This window comes from Monocercomonoides exilis (assembly GCF_001643675.1).
Source record: "Monocercomonoides exilis strain PA203 chromosome Unknown scaffold34-1095894, whole genome shotgun sequence".
In the NCBI taxonomy this organism is placed as follows: domain Eukaryota; phylum Preaxostyla; order Oxymonadida; family Polymastigidae; genus Monocercomonoides; species Monocercomonoides exilis.
This window is the reverse complement of record NW_027150579.1, coordinates 1,049,878-1,069,616: the sequence shown is the minus strand read 5'-3', so window position 1 is coordinate 1,069,616 and position 19,739 is coordinate 1,049,878. Positions and strand designations below refer to the sequence as shown.

General features: G+C 33.3%; 2 protein-coding genes across 2 annotated transcripts; both read left to right on the top strand.

Annotated features, from left to right (window-relative positions):
* Positions 1–417: 417 nt before the first annotated feature.
* Positions 418–1,221, top strand: MONOS_9427 (uncharacterized protein; the record flags this gene model as incomplete). Its single annotated transcript, XM_067879928.1, has 1 exon — positions 418–1,221. The coding sequence occupies one exon, from the start codon at positions 418–420 to the stop codon at positions 946–948; it is 531 nt and encodes a 176-aa protein (XP_067724274.1). The 3' UTR covers positions 949–1,221.
* Positions 1,222–5,527: 4,306 nt separating this feature from the next.
* MONOS_9428 (putative Protein kinase domain) lies at positions 5,528–14,010 on the top strand (the record flags this gene model as incomplete). Its single annotated transcript, XM_067879929.1, has 7 exons — positions 5,528–5,591; positions 5,663–5,958; positions 6,001–6,124; positions 6,168–6,270; positions 6,323–6,506; positions 6,603–6,677; positions 6,942–14,010. The coding sequence occupies 7 exons, from the start codon at positions 5,528–5,530 to the stop codon at positions 13,593–13,595; spliced, it is 7,500 nt and encodes a 2,499-aa protein (XP_067724273.1). The 3' UTR covers positions 13,596–14,010.
* Between the last annotated feature and the right edge of the window lie 5,729 nt (positions 14,011–19,739).

Here is a 19,739-nt window from a genome sequence, read left to right as displayed (position 1 = left end):
ACAATGAGGGAAACTTATTTATTTGAAAAGGCATATTTAACAGAAAATTCTATGAAAGAAGAGAATAAATGCCCGACAAGCAATGTTGATTTCATCAAATGCACATGTGAGATGTTTTCTTCTATTTTGTGTGCCATCCCCCCAACTTTCTTCGACTTTGCCTTCTTTTGCACATAAATTCACCGACAAGTCAGCTCATGAAATAATATCAGCTAAATGAACTCCACATTTTTCTGAAGTCTCGTCGTATTGTGTGTCCTCTTGCAGGACATCTTTGATAGTCAGCAATACATTGCTTTGATGCCAAGATGATCATTCGCATATTCATCGTCAGCTGTATAACAGTCGAGAAATATAAACAAATTGACATTCCAGTTGCTTCTATCATGTCCAACAACCGAGTTGTCTTTCTGAGTGATGTTTCCCATGAATGCGAACATGGGCTCTTTCACAGAAGCGACAAATGATTCACACACAAAATACACATCTCTTCCGACACTGGCCTTGTTGGATGAAAACACGATATTGGTAATGGAAAAGGAAGATTCTGACACTTGTGAGCCTTCATTGAACTCGATCATGAGTGCCCCACCTCTTCCTCCAGAACTTGCATCCTCGCTCACAGAGCAGGTGGAGAAGGAGATGTCACTCACCAAAAACGTATTGTCAGAGACGGATGAGGCGAATGAGATGCACCCGCCATCTGTGGCAGTCTGTTGGCTCAACTGTTCTGAGTTGATGTTGGTGATGGTGCAGTTGGTGAGGGAGAGGGAGAGGGCGGGGGAGGTGGCAGAGGAGAGGACACAGATTTTGGGAGTGGAAGTGGAGGTGATGTCGGTGATGTTAGAGGAGTGGAGGGCGAGGGAGCAGTCAGCGAGAAAGATGAAGATGAAAAGGGGGGAAATAAAGAAAAGAAATAAAAGTAGAAAAAGAGAAAGTGCAGGATGAGTGGAATGTATTCATTTGGTGATTAAGGAGCGATAGAGGGAGTATGCAGAATGATAATGTGAAAGAAATAATAATAGAAAATTATAGTTGAAAAACAAATGGTATAGAGAAGAAAATTTGAACTCCAAATAATCAGGAGAATAGAGAGAGATAACGAATTTGAATCAATTGTTATTCTTGAAAATATTTCCTTTTCCACAGTTTTATCTTTTGTTTTGCTGTTGAAGCTGAAGCACGAAACTTAAATGATGATTTTGTGATGTTAAAGCCAAAGAAATTAAAGATGACAAACTATTGTCATTTTTAGAAAGTCAAAAAAAATTTAATTTTTCATATCTCAAACTTTTCTAATGTTTTTTGTTTTTATTTTCCAATTACCGGTATTGTTAAGTTAGTCTTGAAACTTCTATTTTTTTTTTTTTTTTTTTTTTTTTTTTTTTTTTTTGAGTTTTAATATTTGACTGGTAAAAAATTAACTTGACATTTTCCGAAATCCATCCAAAAAAATTAAAAATTTCAGTTTTAAATAAATTTCAAAATTGAATTATTCTTTTCCGAATTCGAATTAATAAATTACGAATTCAAATTATTATTTTTCGATTAAATAATTATTTCCGAAATCGAATTATTTTTTTTCGAATATGAATTATTTTTGGTGTAAATACTTGTGAAAAATCAATTTTTCTCTTTGATCAAAAAATACCACAATATATGGCTGATCCTTTTTGAAATCACACTTTCATTCGAGTTTTGATCAGAATTTTAATCTCAATGGGATTTTGAAAAATTGAACTCAAACTGTTTATACATGTTGTTTATGATATTGCTATTACAAAAACAAAATTTGACACAAATCCCATTGAGATTAATTTTTTGATCAAAACTCGAACGAAAGTATGATTTCAAAAAGGATCAGCCATATATTATACTTTCGATTTTTGATCTTTTTAATGATATCAAAAAAATAAAAAATCGCCTATTTGCTTTTGCTTCATCTAACTGTTAATATAACAAAGGGTGTTCTGATACTGTTAGATTTTGTTCAGCTCAATCTCAATCTCTCTTTCATTTATACTTTTTGGATCATTCCTCTTTTGCTTTATTCTTTGACTTCAATGAATTAATTTTCTTTTTTCAATTTTCTGAACCATTAGAAAAATGATGAACATAAATATAACTGAACATTCATATTTTGCAAAGCCGCGTGCAACAAAAAGGAGGCAAGCAAGCTTGATACTAAATAGTGTTAAGCATTTGGATCCTGACGATCCGGAAGGGTGCTTGATGCACTTTCTTTTCAACTTTAAAAATGGAAAACCATTTCGGGAAGCCATCGAAACCATTTTCCAGAGTTTGTTGTTATTTCATAATGTTATTGTCTTTATTGTCATTCTCTAATTTCAAATATTAATAAATTTCTAGCAATATTTTATTTCTAACAGAGAAAATTGAAAAAATTGAAAACAATCTATCGAAATATTATAAAGTCACTTCAAAAAAAGATCGCTTGAATCTGTTAACACGTATTTCTTCTGTTTTGTCAATAAAAGAATTGTCAAGCTTTGGTTTTGCAGTATCTCGGGGAGAATACTACTATTCCAGAGATAAGGCCAAAGTCGAAATGTATGGCTCAAGTCCAGAAGCAAACAATGGTTTCGATGAATCAGGTATTCTATTTATATTATTTCTTACGTTGGATGATTAATTCACATTTTCATGTTATTTGTTATAAGCTGAGAAAGATAACAGCCAAGTCGAAAACTGGCTTAGTCACCACAGTTTCTGCAGCTGCGAAAATGGAAGAAGAGTTAAAAAAGGTTGGTATGATTGAAATATTTCGTTTGTTTTTGTATGGATTTTTTGCTTTTTCGATGATACGAATAAAATTATTATGATTTTTTCAAGAAGATCATATAGTTCCTCATCTTCATGTAAGGATCAATCATCAAAAAGTCGTCACGATTACCAGAAAAAGAATCATTCATCTTCTTTTTCCACATGTCACAATGATTTGACCGAAACGTCGAATTTAGCAATTGATAACGAAAATAAAAAAGGAAAAGATAATTATGTTGATTGTGAATTGAAAAACATTAAAAAAAGAAACTTAAAAAAAAAGGAAAATGATAATAACAAAAAGATAAGAGAAAATCCAATAAATGCTCCGTCGATTATTCATTCTTCGACTAGTGGAGAACATGAATATCAAGAGAGCGACAATTCACATTATGAAAAGGATTGTAAAAGAGAAATTGAAAGAAAAGATAAAGAAAAGGAAGAAAAAATTGATGATAAAAAAAGGAACAAGGAGATGATAAGAAAAAGAAAAAGAAAAATCAAGTATTTTTTCCAAATGAAAAGAGCATAATTGAAAAAGCAAAAAAAGCAATTATTTAATGAAATTAAGAATGATATCGAAATAAAAATAGTTTTTTCCACGTCTTATTAAAAAAGAAGCATTTCAATAAAGCCAAGAAACGGACTGATTTGTGTGAAATATGTATGAGAGGAAAGTATTCAGAAGAAAAAGAAAGAGATTTGAAAAGAAAAATGAAAGAGTAAACTGAAAAAGAAAAAGAAAAAAAAATTTGATAGATGAACATAAAAAAATGAAGCAAAGTCGAAGAGATCTTTATTATTTGAAAAGAAATAATTTAAAACCAAAAGAATGCATTTTTTTGAAAAATTTCAAAGAGAATAGGGCTCTCCCCATCTCTAACAACGAAACTGGAAAAAAATTTTACCAGAAGAGATAGATTTCACATCTATATTATATTGTTTTTATTGTTGACGGTACTGGTTCTTAGAATAAATATTGCATTAATTTTTTAACTAAGATACTTCTCATGATTACAGATTTATTATAGAAAGTTTGTATAAGTTGTGAAAATTTAATATTTTTTTAATATTGATTGTTTTTATTTTTATTGTGATAATGGACCTCATTTCCGAAACTCGCATATTTTTCATGCTGTATTTTCAAAGAATTCAGTTTTATTCAAAAACAAACAATGCTCTCTATCGTTTTTAGCTGAACATCACAGGAAAAGCGAATCTGATCGCGAATTTGGGTTTTTGACGAGATAAATAAATAATAATCTTGGAAATAAAACTTTGAAAAATTTTCATGAATTAATTGATTTTTTTTGTTCGAATTATTATTCTTATTTATTTGACACTGATAATGATAATACCGACATTTTTATTTCCAACAATAATTACACATCAGCATCTTCTCCTTTAATGAAGTCATCTGTTTAATTTTTAACTTTGTCTGTTGTGAATATTTAAACAAAAAACGAAATAAAAAAATTTTTTTTGTGGTTTGTTTTCTGTTGAAAAAAAAATGTTTTCTAATTTCGTTTTTTATTATTTTTAATAATTGAATTCTTTATTTATTTCTCTGTTGATATGAAACATGTATTTTTTGTGAATAAATCTTTCAGACACAAGGAAATAAAAGAACTACAATGGGGAGATCAACCAATTACTGGAATGAAAAATTATTTGTTTTTTTGTGAAAATGAATGGTAAGTTTCCCTCTTCTGCCACATGTTCAAATAATTGTTTCAGTTTACAAGAAATTACTATAAAGGAAAAAAAATAAGAGAAGATCGCAGAAATGGGAAAGTGTTTGAAAGAAAAGATAATAAAATCGAAAACATTTTCAATGAAAAAAAGGTAAATTAGGAAGAAATGTAAAAAATAGGATTGAAAATACAGTTAAGCTAATAGAAAAATACTCAAATAATAAATCTTTATCTAATATAAAAAATGAAAATGTATTTTCTGATTCATTTTCTAATATGCGCGGCTCTGACAGTTGCTCAGGTTTGTCTCAGGAATGTTATTCGAACGATAATTCACCTTTTGACAATTCTTTCCCAAATAATTTTTATTATTCTTATTGTTTTAATTATTTTTATATTTCTTGTAATTCAATTGGCACAAAAGAAGGAAACAGCGAAGATGAACAAACGTTTGAAGGAATGCTTTCTTTTTTTCTGTTTCAATGGATTCAATTGAAAATGACATAATTGTGATAAATAATTAAAAAATTATATTTGACAAATAAATTGAAAATGATGCAGAAAAAAACATAAAATAAAATAAATATTTACAAATAAATTGCCGTAAATTATTGCTCACCCAATGATATCATTTTATTCAATGATTAAGGGCTAGACTGATTCGATCCTGTTTTCTATGAAATTTGTTCTTCAAATTGTGGAAAACTTGCAGGAACTTGGTCCTGAATCAGTTTTCCAGGATGATTTATTATTATTTAGCTTTTAAAATTTTGTTGTTGAAATTCATTCCAAAGAAATTATATTATTGTTATTTTGGAAATGAATGGAAAACAATTTAATATATAACAGGTGGAACAAAAGTCGGAAAAAAAATATTTTGCCCCATATAACAAAATTTTTAAGAAATCAAGATTCCGATTGAGTATATTCATATTTGATTCAATAAAATTAAATAAATACTTCCCAATTTACAATCACTTGTTCTTTGCATATATCATAGACAAAGACGAAAAAGGTCTGATTTTTTTAAATAAGAAAAATTTTTAAAAATGGGCACGATCATGAGTGAAGTTGCTAAAACGGATTCACCAGAAAAAAAATCTGAAAGTTATTGTATAAATAATCTTTCTTATTTATGGTTATGAAGTTAATATATTTTTAAATTAAAATTACTTTTTTTTCAGATGAGGTTGTAAATTCTCTCAAAAAAGGAGCTCTTGGTTCTTCTTCAAGAGTGAGATATACGAAAACAGGCGAAATATCTATTTGGAAACGAATAAAACATGAAACTATAAATTTAGACAAGGATAACAAATCTCAATTTTTAAATCTGACTCACTATCATAACAAGGGAATTGTTCGTTATACACGGTGCATAATTACTGCGCGTATGTGTCACGCATTAACAGAAGATCAAGGAGATACTTCGCTTTTCGCAGCAATAAATAACCCTGAAATTGCAACACTTATTTCTTCGAAAGTTTGATAATTCATTTTAATTGAATATTTTATTTTTTTGCAGTTCATCTTAAAATTTGCGATTCAAGCAATTGATGCACTAAGTTACATTGCTTCCTGTGGTATCGTGCATGGAAGACTCCATCCTGAAAATGTTTTTATCAATGAAAACATGGATATGAAAATAAGTTTGAATTGTTTTAAAATTCCGACGATTTATTTTTAAAAAAGATGATTTTGGATTGGCATCCTTTTTTCCGTCATTATTGCTAACATTTCGTTCATCGCTTTTTACATTCTCATTCATTGCTCCCGAGATAATTGATGGTTGTAGGTTTGAATGTTTTAACAAAAAATATCTTGATGTATATTTGTTTAAATGAAAGGCCAACAATCGCAAGCGATGTGTTTTCATTAGGTTCACTGATATTCTATGCTCATTTGAAAAAACCCATTTTTACAGGAATTAATTCAGATGCAGTTAGAGAATCGATGAAAAATTTCAGTAAAAATGATATTACAGATCCTTCAGAACCGCTGATGCAGTTATTTATCGATGCTCTGGAAGAAGTTTGATTCTTCTTAACATTTTAGAGGATTATAACCAGAAATTCACTTTTTATGATCTTGAATTTTCATTGTTAAAAAACATGATAATGCAATAAGAATCCAAAAAAGCGGCCAACACTATCTCAGCTTAGCGAAAGGCTCAGAACATTCAGATTTCCATTGGAGCATACTGTGCATTCAGATGATACAGAATCATCATCGTCATCATCATCATCATCATCATCATCATCATCATCTTCTTCTTCTTCTTCTTCTTCTTCTTCTTCTTCTTCTTCTTCTTCTTCTTCTTCTTCTTCTTCTTCTTCTTCTTCTTCTTCTTCTTCTTCTTCTTCTTCTTCTTCTTCTTTATCTTCTTCCTCTTCTTCTTCCTCTTCTTCTTCCTCTTCCTCTTCTTCTTCTTCTTCTTCTTCTTCTTCGTCTTCGCATTCGCCACAGTTGAGGGTTCCTGCACCATCACTTAAAAAGAGACGAGCAACTTCAGAGGCAAAAGAGGAGTATTCAAAAACGCATACAACGGATAGCACATCCTCTAGTGATTGCGATGGTGGACTGACAGAGAATAAAATAGATAGCAGACCTTCAGCGAGAAAAGAAGGAGCAAAGAAGGAGAAACACGAAAAGCCAGAAAAAACCAGTGGAGAAATCACAGATGAAAAGGCAACTTTTAAAACAGGAGCAAAAACAGGAGAAAGCGAAAATCGCATTCAACAAGGCCTTCGCACTCCAGCCAATAGAACACCACGTTCCCCTCAGCCAACAACATCTTCTGCAGACATTGCTAATCACATTCCAACAAAGACTACTGTTGAAACAACAAAAACTTCTCAAATTCCAAATGCAGACACTGAAACTCAGCAAAAACATCATGCTCGCACACGTATTCCTCGTACGGAGAATCAAGCACTGCCTTCTCCATCTTCTTCTAACTCGTCTCACTCATCATCACCTTCACCTTCCTTTCCGTTTCCAACTTTGCCATCTGCTCATGAAGTTACAGTGAAGCAAGATGTTTCTCTAAACAGCTTGCGGTCTGTTCCGAGCAAATCAGTACTTCCATTGTCAAACGATGAACACGATGAATGCAGCAGCCAAAGGAAAGATAAACAACGTGAAAGGAATCAGGAAAGCACAAAAAGAAAAGTGCAGCTGACAGAAGAAAAACCAGTTTCCGATAAGACTCATCTGCTCTGCTGCATGTGCAACACAAAATTCTTCTCAAAGAAATTATTTGATGTGCACTTCAACGGATGCCAAGCAAAATGGCTGAGAAAAGAATCTTCGGATGCTCCAGAAGCAACAAAAGCATCTTCTTCATGCGAATTGAAGAGGGAAGACAAACAGAACAAAACAGGGAAAGATGAAAGAGCAAGAAGTCAGATTGGGAACAAAGGCGGAACTTTTGGTGAATGCAAAAAGGAAAATAAGCGTAACAATGATCAAAATGTTGATAATAATCCCGCAAAACCTGATTCAGATGATGATGTGACATATGAACTTTACACAAATCGGGAAAGATTCCGAAGAAGGAAAGAAAATTTAGATAAAGGAAAAAGTGATAGCGGGGATTTTTCACAAAAACCGAAGGAAGAAGATAAAAAAGAAAGTAATGAAGAAAACAAAGAGCAGCATAGTAGCATTTTAGTTGATTCAAAAAAACCTAAAGTTGGTGGAGATCTTCAAATTTATCTTTCAAACTTGAGTGACAGCAAGAAAAAAGAGAAAAAAGAAAGAGACATGGATGAAAGAAAAGAAGCAGAGCAATTTAAAGGAGAAAGGAAAACAAACAATGAAACAAAAGATGAAAAGAGAATACAAAATAGCAAGAAATCAAAAGAAAAAGAGTTAAATTCGATGGAAAGAGACAAAAGCGGGGGAAATGCAAGTGAAATAGACAAGCTGAGAGAGAAAAATAGAGCCATATTTGCAGAAATATCTGGAAAGGGGCAACCAAATCGAAATCCAACATTGGACGAAAAAATACCCGAAAAGCATTCTTCCACAAATACGATTGAAAAAAGTCATGCGAATGAAGAGGAAAGCTTGCACAAAGAAAAAAAGAAGCAGAAAAGTGAACAAAAAACGCAAAACATTCTTGAATCTTTTTCAGTACAACGAAAAGAGGAACTGAAACGAGAAATCTCCTTTCTGTTAGAAATGCAACAATCCTTTGATTATCCATCTCCTTATGCAAAATACATGGTTCAGCTTGACAGAATGGGCTGCATAAACCTCAACAGGTTTTCTTTAGATGCTTTCTCTTCGTTCCGTCTTGGAAACTTTGCAGCTGTGTTTATTGTCACATCCCGACACCATCTTGACCCAGATGATGCAACCGATTCGGATGGAAAGTCTGTCGATGCGGAAGAAAAAAACAAGATGAAGAAGACGGGGAATGCAGCAATGGAACAAGGAATGAGTTATGCAAAGCTTTTTGTCGGGAGAGGCTATCGTGTTGGATATTTTGCAGACCCCACGACAACAGAATATTATCACTGGATGGAATGGCTTCTTCAGAATGTGCAAGTTGACTTTGTTTCTGTCTACGTTGGTATTGCTGTCTATTGTGTTCACAATTCAAAGAAGCCATCTTCGTCGCAGCCGGGCTCTGCATCTGCTGATACGAATACTTCAGATCATAAAGAAATGGCATTGAGTTTTATGGAAGAGAAGGAAAAAGACAGATGGATAAATCGAATGAGAAGTGAAAGGAGAGAAATAGGAATAGTTTCTGAACTGAAGGGAGAGGGAATGAGGAAGCAGGTGGAGAGCATCGGCTGCCGCGATTACATCCGCACGCGCAACTTGCGTGAGCTTTTAATGAAGAATAAGCCCAGACCAGGATTGCGCGTGGTGTTAATTACTTGCTCGTCTTTCGTGGGTGATATTTTTGGATTGTCGCAGATTGATGAGAGCGTCAGTGCATCTGCTGCTTCAGACGATTCTAAAGACAAAACAACGTCTCGTCCTTTGGTTCAATTCTCTGGAGATGGTCATTTGTCATCTTTGAGCGAAAGATCTTCAAGTGACTCAAATTTTTCGAGACCAAACATTATTCATATTGCATCGTGTAGAGCAGATGAGTCGCGCTACGTTAGTTTTAAGCCTGATGGAGGAAAAGAAGATTCTTTCACTAAACACTTTTTATCTCTTCTGGAAATTGACCCGCTGATTGACTGGAAAGAAATGGCTTCGCACATCCAGCTGCTGCTGGGGAACTCACAGCATGCAGAGATTACTTCAACAAATTGCATTCTTGAAGAATTACCTGTGCTTCCTCTTCTTTCTAAGAAAGAAAGAGAACTGCAAGCAACAGAAATTACAAATGATTTACATATGAAAGTGCTTGGCTGCCCAAAGCCATCGTCTAATAAATGCGAAAGATCTGTTGGATCTGTTGAATTAGTGGGAGGTATTGAAGAAGAAGAGGAGGAGGAAGAAAAAGATGATGATGATATCTTCGAGCTTCAAGCAAAGCAATTTGCATTGCAAGATAACACAGACGAGCGCAAGCGGCAATTCATAGACTTTGCATTGAAGATGAGTCAGACGGTTGATTATGACTCCATTTGCGCTGAACAAGAAAGAGAGTTAGATAAAATGGGATGTATAAACCTTGACAGAATTACACCAAAAACATTTCCACTGCTTTCTTTTCGTTATGTTTGTGCAATTTTTATGGTTCCATCAACAAAGAATATTTCGGATCACCAAGCAGATTCTCCCTCTTCCTCCTCTTCTTCTTCTTCAGCATCGACTTCACTGTTAGAGAATTCATATTCTGTTGGAAGTGGGCTTTTGTTGGCTGAATTCTTCGTCAAAAGAGGATATCGTGTTTTATATTCAATGCATCCCACAGCAACGGAATATCTCAGCTGGGTCAAGTGGCTGATGAATGCTGTTCAGACAGATCTTGTTTGCATTTATTGTGGGACAGTAACTAATGTATCAGGAGGATATACACTACGCTCGTCAAATACGTCAAGTGGATTATGCTTTGTGGAGGAGAGCGTGAAGGATGAGTGGCTGGCAGCACTGAAGAAAAAATACGGGAAATGTGCGTCACAAATTTCAGCAGCTGTTCCGTATGGAAAAGGAATAAGGACAAAAGTTACTGGAATTAATAATAATATTACAGAAGGATTTTTGCATCATCTTGTTACGAAAAATTCAAGAAACTCAGTTGCTAAGCTGACTTTTATTACTTCTGCACCATCTAGTGGTGATATTTATAATCTTAGACAAATTTCAACAAAACCAGCAATAGTCGATCAACATAACTGTGAAGTACTTTCGAATAAATCTCTCAAACAAATTCCAAAAATTATTCACATTGGCTCTTGCAATGTTGGAGAAAAAATCAACTTGATGATAACCAAAGATTCTTCTATTGATTCATTTTCTTTGAAATTTGTTGAACTGCTTGATGCAAATATGGAACTCAATTATAAACAGCTGTTATGTTCGCTGCAGCCACTAATTCCACCCGATCAGCACCCGCAATTGTCAGCAACCGCTGATGGATTGCTTGAGGGAAGGGTCGTTTGCCAACTCTCAAAATCTCAAAGGGAGCTTCAACTTAGCGATATCACAAACAAGTTTTATTTGAATTTGATGGGTTCTCCGAAACAAACTTCTCCTGAAGAAGAAGAAAACGACGTGTATGACGACTTTAACGATATAGAACAACTTCACATTCGTCATGCTTCATTCTCTTCTCCTGACACTTCCAACGAACAATTTTCTCGCTTAATAAAGTTTTCATTCGAAATGAAGAAGCCTGTGAAATATTTTACTGTGTTGAATCCGTTTTTGCAGCGACTTGATTCAGAAGGCTTCTTCAATCTCGATCGTATAACTCCAAAAACATTCCCATCAATTTCACTCAGATATGTTTGTGCAATTTTCCTTGTTGTGCCAGCAGCTGCCACGAATGATATGTCTAAATTTCGTGATTTTTTCAACAAGTCTTCTTCCGCATCGAATTCTTCTTCAGCATCAACTACTGCTTCGAACTCATCTCCACAAGCAGCACCACAGGAATCTGAAAAACGTGTGGTTTCTCCGGAAACATGGTTTAAAGAGAGAATGAATCAAGCGCTTCAAACTGCACGGCTTTATCAAAAGCGGGGATATCGAGTGCTTTATTTTGTGAATCCAACTGCAACAGAGTATTATCACTGGATGGAATGGCTTCTACGAACTGTTAAAAAAGAATTGGCATCAATTTTTATTGGAGAAGTTGTTGCAATAACTACGAACAATAAAGAAAAAAAGAAAAAGAAAGCCCTTTGCTTCATGCCTGAAGAAGAAAAAGATAAATGGAAAAAGGAAGCTATTCAAGCTGGGCTTGATACTACAACAACAACAACTTTCTTTGGGAAAGGGATGAGAAAGCCTCTTCTTGGAAATAGAGAAGATTATCTCCCCGAGGATGTTCTGCACAAGCTGTTTAAAAAGAACCCACATTGCGCTGGTGTACGAATTGTTCTTGTAACTCTAGCTTCTTATGCTGGCGATGTATTTCTTCTTGAAGAAGGAGAAAAGTTTTCAAAGGATGGATTGAGCAGGGAATATGAAAATGATGAGATGCTGATGATTGAAAGAGCAACGAATTGGAATGCCATCCATATCAGTGCTTGTTCATCTGAAGAAGGATTGTCCATGAAGAGTTTTTCGAATGAAGAATATTTTGATTCATTTTTTTTCAGTTTTGTGTCAATTCTTGATAAATGCGTTGATATTCAATGGAAAGATATCTTGCAATTATTGAATCGGCCTTTGAAAGATTCGGTGCATCCGCAAATAACCACAACAAACTCAGCATTACTAAAGGCCCCAGTCATTAGATGTCTTGGAGAAGAAGAGAGAGAAATTCAGCTCAGTGATTTAACCAGTCAACTTTGCAAAATAGTTTTAGGTTCTGCTGCTTCAGATGCAAGTGCAACATCAATGAAAATGCATAGCAGTAATTTCTCTCAAAACTCCTCACCATCTGCAAAGCCTCTCATTTCCACACAATGTTTTTCCCAAAGCAACTCTCAGACAATGATTGCATCATTTCCACAAATTGAAAGAGAACAACAACAAAATCAATGGGCAAATTTACTCGAATTACAAAAAAGTCCTTTTGATTATTCTTTCACTGAGCATTCAAAATACCTCGAGCGTTTGGATTCTTTGGGATGTATCAATCTGATGCGCATTTGCGAAGCACAACTTCCAAAAAATTTTCGTTTTAATCGTTTAGCTGTTTTGTTTCTCAACCCTGACGAAGGACAATCGAATAGTTTGGGAATTGGTCCCCTAACTAATGGAATATTAATTGCCGAATTGTTAAAAAAGAGGGAATTTGTAATCTTTTATACATGTGACTGTTCGGCAGCTGAGTATTATCGGTGGATGGAATATCTTATTGATCATTCTGGAAGTGAATTTGTTCAATACTTTTCTGGACATGGAGGGGAAATTTCCGATCCAACAGGCTTAAGTGAAAGCGGAAAGAGTTCATTTTATTCATTTCCAAAAAAAGAAGAGCAAGCTCAATTGAACACAACTGAAATGACTGATGCAAACAAGACTGCATTGAGTGCTTCATCTTCACAAGCAGATATTTTTTTGCCCTCGTCTCTCTTCTCCGATTATTTTCCTTTTCAATCAACAGCACGAGGTGTGTTTTCAGGAATGGTGATTGATTGGTGTTTGTTCGATCTCATTCTCAACAAAGCTTCAATAAACACCCGAATCGTACTAATCTCTGAGTGCTGCCATGCAGGCTCGTTGTTCAATCTTGATAAAATGGTAAAGTTTAGAAATGTGCGGAGAGACAAGCAGCTACCCAATGCCATTCACATTGGCGCTTCTGCTGCTGATCAATCAGCTAAACAACTTTCGTTTGGTGATGGAACAAAAACAGGATGGCTTTCAAAGCATATGATTGAAATTCTGCAGAAAGAGCCAAATATGTCTTTCTCAGAACTTAAACAGCGTCTTGATGGCATTCAAGATCGCGAGCAAAACGTTCAAATAACCGCAACAAAAGAAGGATTGATGGAACAATCAATTCTGCCAAATATAGAAAAGAAAGGATAAATTTGTGATGTATTTTTTAAAGTGTATTGTATTTTCAAGAACTTTTTTGAGATATATTTTTTCTTTTTTTGTTTGTTTGACTTTAATTTTATTCCAAGTATTTTTTTATCTTCACCTTAATTTCAACACTGGCTGCAGCTTTCTCCGAGCTTGTGGCCTGTGAAACGTTGCAGGAAATATTAGTTTTTGAGAATTATTTTCTTTTTTCTTTTTCTATTTTTTTTCCTCCAACGTTTTCAATTTATCAGTAAGCTCAAGTTTGATTGTTATTATTTGTGATTATCATATTGCTTGTTTTAAAGCAAATATTTTGAGTCGGAAGTTGTAAGCTTCCATTTCATAATTTAGCATTTCTTCTTTTCAGTTAAAATTTTTATTTTAATAAATTTGTTTGTAAAGATTAACAAGTTAATAAGCTACACTGTATGTTAAGTGCATTATGAAACTTGAAGGACATCGATGAAACCAAATAATATTCATTTATTATTATTATTATTCTGTTCTCTAAGTGATTTTTTAAATAAGGATAGTTTATATGTGTGAAATAAATGGATAAATTGACAATGAAGTTTTTTCAAAGAGAAAAAAATAACCAAAACTTTGAGAGTTCAAAACACACTCAATTTTTTAAACTCATTTTTTTTCTCTATTTCGAAATACGTGCATGCATACGTAAGATGTCTTTACAAAAATGCTCTTTTTTCATTCAGAAAAGTCTTATTTCGAGAGTATTTTTTATTTGAAAATTAAACAAAAGGAACTTTTCAAAAAAATTTAGACATATTAATTGTGAATTCAGTGGACTTTTATGTTGAAAAAATCTGACAATTGCTTCTTTCTGATATCCGGGTTATTCACCACATTCCGGATTTTCCACCAAAGGTTTTCAGAGTTATAAATTTCGATATTCATTTTATTTTTTGTTATTTATTTATTTTTTGTCTTTTCTATTTTTTTTTTTTTTTTTTTTTTTTTTTTTTTTTTTTTTTTTTTTTTTTTTTTTTTTGTGGTTGTGGTGGTGGTTGCGGCGGAGGCGGTGGTGGTGGTGGTGGTGGTGCAAGAAATAAACTTTTGAGCATTTATTAGAATATTATATTTTTCTGACATGTCAATCTGTCTCAAAATTCATTTTTCAACTTCGTCAAAATAAAAACACTACTCACTCATTTTCATCGCCCAAATTTATTTCTGTCATTTGATTTGATTAACAGCAATTTTATTCTTCAAAACTTTGCGATGTTCTGGAATCAAGATTTTTTAAAAAAAAAAAAGTTAAACATAACAAAAATAAAGGCAAATTGATCGATGGGCCAATTTTTTTCCAGTTCATCCCAAAAAGCAAATGAGGTTAGCGCTGATAACTCTTTGCTTTCCAGTGCAGTCACATCGTTTGATTATATTTTGTTTTCATTTTTTTTTTTGAAGCACTTTTCATTGCAAACTGAACATTCTATTTTTACAATTGGAATGAAAGCAGGCTCTGATAATAAGATCGAAGATGGAATACAAAAACAGTCTATTGCGCACAAGTTTTCGAGTTTGCTCACCTTCCCTTTTGAATTTACTGTTGTGATAGTTTGTGTATTTTTATGATTTTTTTAAAAAAAGTCTTTAAGAATTATTTTGTGAACTGAAAGATTGCAATGAAGATGAGCAAAAACAGAAAATCATTGAAATGAATGGAGTGATGGAAGAGATGAAAGAAAAAGAATTCTTTTCGATTTTCAAGTTTGAGCTGTTCAATGAAATCTTTGAAATGATTGAAAAAAAGAAACTTTTGATGAATGACGCACTCGTGCTGTTGAAGCAAGTCGGATATTGGAAGTGTTGAAAGAAACATGTGGTACTGGATTTTGTCTCTCTAAATTGAACAAAAAATTTGAAGAATTGATAATAGAAAAAAATGAGAAGAAAGATGAAAAAAATGAAATACTTCTTGTTGATCTCTGCGAATGCTATATTTTGCTTAGCAACCGGGTCTCATCGGTACTGCTTTCAATATGCGTGTCCTGTCTTCTGAAAGTTGCATTAAACAAAGAAGAAAGCAAGGAAACACAAAATGAAGTGGAAATGGCTTTGCTCGCATTGAGTCAAATTGGGGGAAGTGAAGTTTGAGGATTTCAATTTCATTTTGAACGTAAATTATTTCCTTCTCATTTTTTCAAACAAAAAGAATGCCAGAAAAATTGTATTTGAATGAGATCAAAGTAATAATCATATTTCACCAGGAAAATCGAAATCTTTCTCCCCTTGCATATCAGTCCGCTTGGCAATTTTTGGTTGCAAGATTGCACAACAATCGATCTTTGGAAAAAGTTATTGTGAACGAATTGTATTTTGCAAGAGAGGTTAAAAGAGAATTGGATGGGCTGACGGGATGTGTTGAATGGATTGGGAAAGAAGAAAAGACTCAAAAGAGAAGAACAGAAATGAAAGATGACCGTATAATTAAACGGTGGTTCAATGTGTTTTCAGATATCTTTTTTATGTACGGTTTGTGGAATGAAGAACAAATTGGGCTGATTCGTTATCTTGTCACGTTGTTCAGAGTTGCAAGAGAGAATGAGCAAAAATTATATGAAAGATGCTTTTCCTTTTTTTATGGAATGGCGCTTTGTGCAACTGAATGCGTTGGTTATTTGCTGAAAGGAGGTGTTTTCGATTTCTTTTTGGAGAATCTTCAGCAACCAACATTGGAGGATGAAAAATTGTGGAAAAGTCTAATGTTCTTTTCAGATATTTCGAAAAGATTGAAAGAAAAGATGGATAGAGATATTGAGGAAGCAAAACGAAAGACAACGAAAATTGAGATGCTCGAAAAAATGGAAGAAGAGGGATATGAAGATTGTGTAATAAGTCTTCGTGTAACGTTTAATCTACTGAATGGAAAATATTCTTATAATATGTTATCATTGTATGTTTCTGATTATTATGTCAATGTTTAAGGGAAAAAAAACCACGAGTTTTGAATTTCAAAAATTGATTCTTTTATTGTAATTTTGTAATCTTTTATGGTTTTGGATAAAAGCAGCACTTCTTTTTATTTCTTTGAAACGCAACATGGCAATGAAAAAAGAAATATTCAGAATTTGTGTTGTTTCCTTTTCTTCATCAAAAGCCGTCTCCAAATGAATTGACTATTTCGCCTCTTTCTCACAGCTGACTTATGGATTTGAGAATATTTGGTATTCTGGCATTATTTTTCATCATCCTCTTCCCCATTCTTGCAAGATGACATATATCCATTCAGATTCTTTCTTTATTTCCATCAAACATCAACTTCAATGAGCTTAATGTTGATAATTAAATAAGAATGAGGTTTGGATTGAAGATATGTGCGTGTTAAAGTCGGCGAAGAAAATCTCAATTACAGACAAGAGATATGCCTTCGATAGACATATGATAAATAGATTGTTTTTTTTTATTAGAAGTTGAGAAATGATGAAAAATAAACCACAAACAAAAAATCAAAGATACATCATATTCACAAGAAGAAAGGACTGAATGTTTTTAATTTTTTCCCCCTGGATGCACAGGCTTAGGCCATTAAGCCTTCAAGTGCTGACCAAACCATTTGTTATCATTCTTCATTCGATTATTTTTGATGCTCTGCTGACACCTTCAAAAATTCATTTCTCAAAGTATTCACTGATTTTATCCAGTCCTCCTCAGGTTATTGTTGTTTCACTGAATAGATCACAGTGGCCCATCGAAATTGCCAGGGAAACGATAATAACGCAGAACATTCAACCTGTGAGTTTCACAAAAGCATTCAATGTGTGCGATGATAATAGATATGAGAAGGAAAACAAAGAGTGTTTGAAACACAGTTGACAAACAGAAAAGAGGAAGAAATAAGTAAAAACATGATGAATATGGACAAAAAGAAATGAAAAAATAGGAAGATTGAAAAGATGCAAATGATATTGAAAAGGAGCATTAATTGTTTTGAAGAAAATGATGAACTTCATCCGCAGCTTTGGAATTGAGTTTGCATGTTTTCTCGAATTCTCTATTTTCAGGAAGAAAGAACAAAAGAAGAAAATTTCCATCGTTTTTGAGTTCATGAAAATATGACATACTCTTCAATATTAGGCATCTATCTTTTTTCATGGGAATCTATAACTCTGGACTTCATCAACAAATACTTCATTTTCCATTCTTCCATCTTCCATTCAAACATAAGTTATGAGAAGTGGATAAAGCTTGTTCATATTCTCATATTAACTTGTTTCTCTTCAATATTCAACTCCAGTCCACAAAATTGGACTCTGTGAAGCAAGAATTGATCATTTCAGTTATTTGAAAGGTTATAATGGCAAAAGGAAGTGGTTGACAGAAACACCTTCATTATAAAGAAAAACAACGAATCTTTGAGCCTCCTTTAATGGTCTTTCAACTTTTTTTCTTGCATGGTCATAGACTCTGCAATAACTTTTGATTTCCCTTTCAAATGCAAAAAATATTTCTTGTCTATCGGTTCAATACGACTCGGGATGAATACAATTTCTGAAACTCGACGATAGGCAACGTCTGTTAATTGCACATTTTATTGATGAATAATTTCAATTTTCAAAAATGTTTTTTTGAACTTGACAACCATAAGTATTCTTCTTATTAGATTAATCTTTTCTTTTCTCCATATTTTCTTGTCTTAATTCCAATACAGGAAAGAGTGGTATGAGCTATGATTTTTTCACTTCCGTTATCAATTTTTATGTTTCATCCATTTTCTCTGTTTTTTATTCCTTTGCTTTAATGAAAATGGCAAAATATTGATTCCTGATGGTTGCACTGTCTTTGTGAAAAGATACCGGAGATGGAAGACACAGAGGAATGTTTTGGTGTGTTCATTTGATTCCATCAAAGGAGGGGAAATTGCAATTGATTTCTGATTTATTTGCAAAAGAAATGTTTCCTGGAATAGATTTTGCAGAAGAAGAGAAAAGTCTGATGAAGGAAGAGATGAACGGAATGCTGAAGAATATGGATAAAGAAGAATTGAAGCATTTTTTCTCGAAAGAAGAATTTGATGAAAATTATAAATTGATTGAATTGAACAATTATCCTTTTGAAAAATCCCTCATGTTGCTGAAGCATGTTGGACATGAGAATGCGAAAAAACCAACAAAGCGCCAATTTTTTACAAACCCTTTTTTGAAGAAAAGATTTGGAAGAGTAATTCTGGAAGAGGAAAAGAAAAAAGAGGGAAAGGATGAGAAACTGTTGATCAATCTTTGCGAATGCTTTTTATTTTGGGGGGCAGGATATGATTTAATCAGCAATAATCTGATGGTGATCTGTATGCATTGCTTTTTAATAGCTGCAATGAACAAAGAGGAAAGTGAAGAAAAGAAAAAAGAAACTGAATTGGCCTTGCTGGCTTTAAGTTGCATCGATGACATTCAAGTTTATTCATATCTTTTACCTTTTTTTTAACAATTGATTTTTTTTCTAATTTTTTAAAACAAGGATATAAATCAAGAACAATATTTAAATGAGATCAAAGAGGTTATGAAATATCATCTGGAACATCACAATCTGACGCGACTTGCATATCAATCGGCTTGGCAGTTTTTGATAAAAAGACTTTCCAACAACAAAAGTTTGGAAGAAGTGATAACAAATGAACTGTATTTTGTGGGAGAAGCAAGAAGAGAACTGGAAGAGCTGGTAAGAAATGTGGATTGGAAGAAAACAGAAGAAGACAAAAGAGGAAAAGAAAAGGAAGAAACGATGATAATAAAAAGATGGATGATTGTATTGAACCAATATTTTTACTCATGTAAATTGAGGAGTGAAGAACATGTTGAGCTTGCCGGGAGCGTTGTTCAGATATTTCGAGCAGGAAATGATAATGACAGAGAAATTGGTGATTTGTGCGTTTATTCCTTGAAATATACTACATTTAACAGAGCTGTGAATATTTGTGATTTGCTGAAAAAGGAAGTTGCTGAAATTGTTTTGTCTAAAATGAACAGTTCAAATGAAAAAACTTATGCAATTGAAAGTTGTGTGTTCTTTTTCAAGCATCTTTGTGAAAGATTGAATGAGAAGATGGAGAGTGAAGGAGGAGAAAGTGAAAGAGAAAATGAAAAGGCAAAACGAAAAGAGACGGAAAAAAAAGTGTTTGAAAAGATGGAA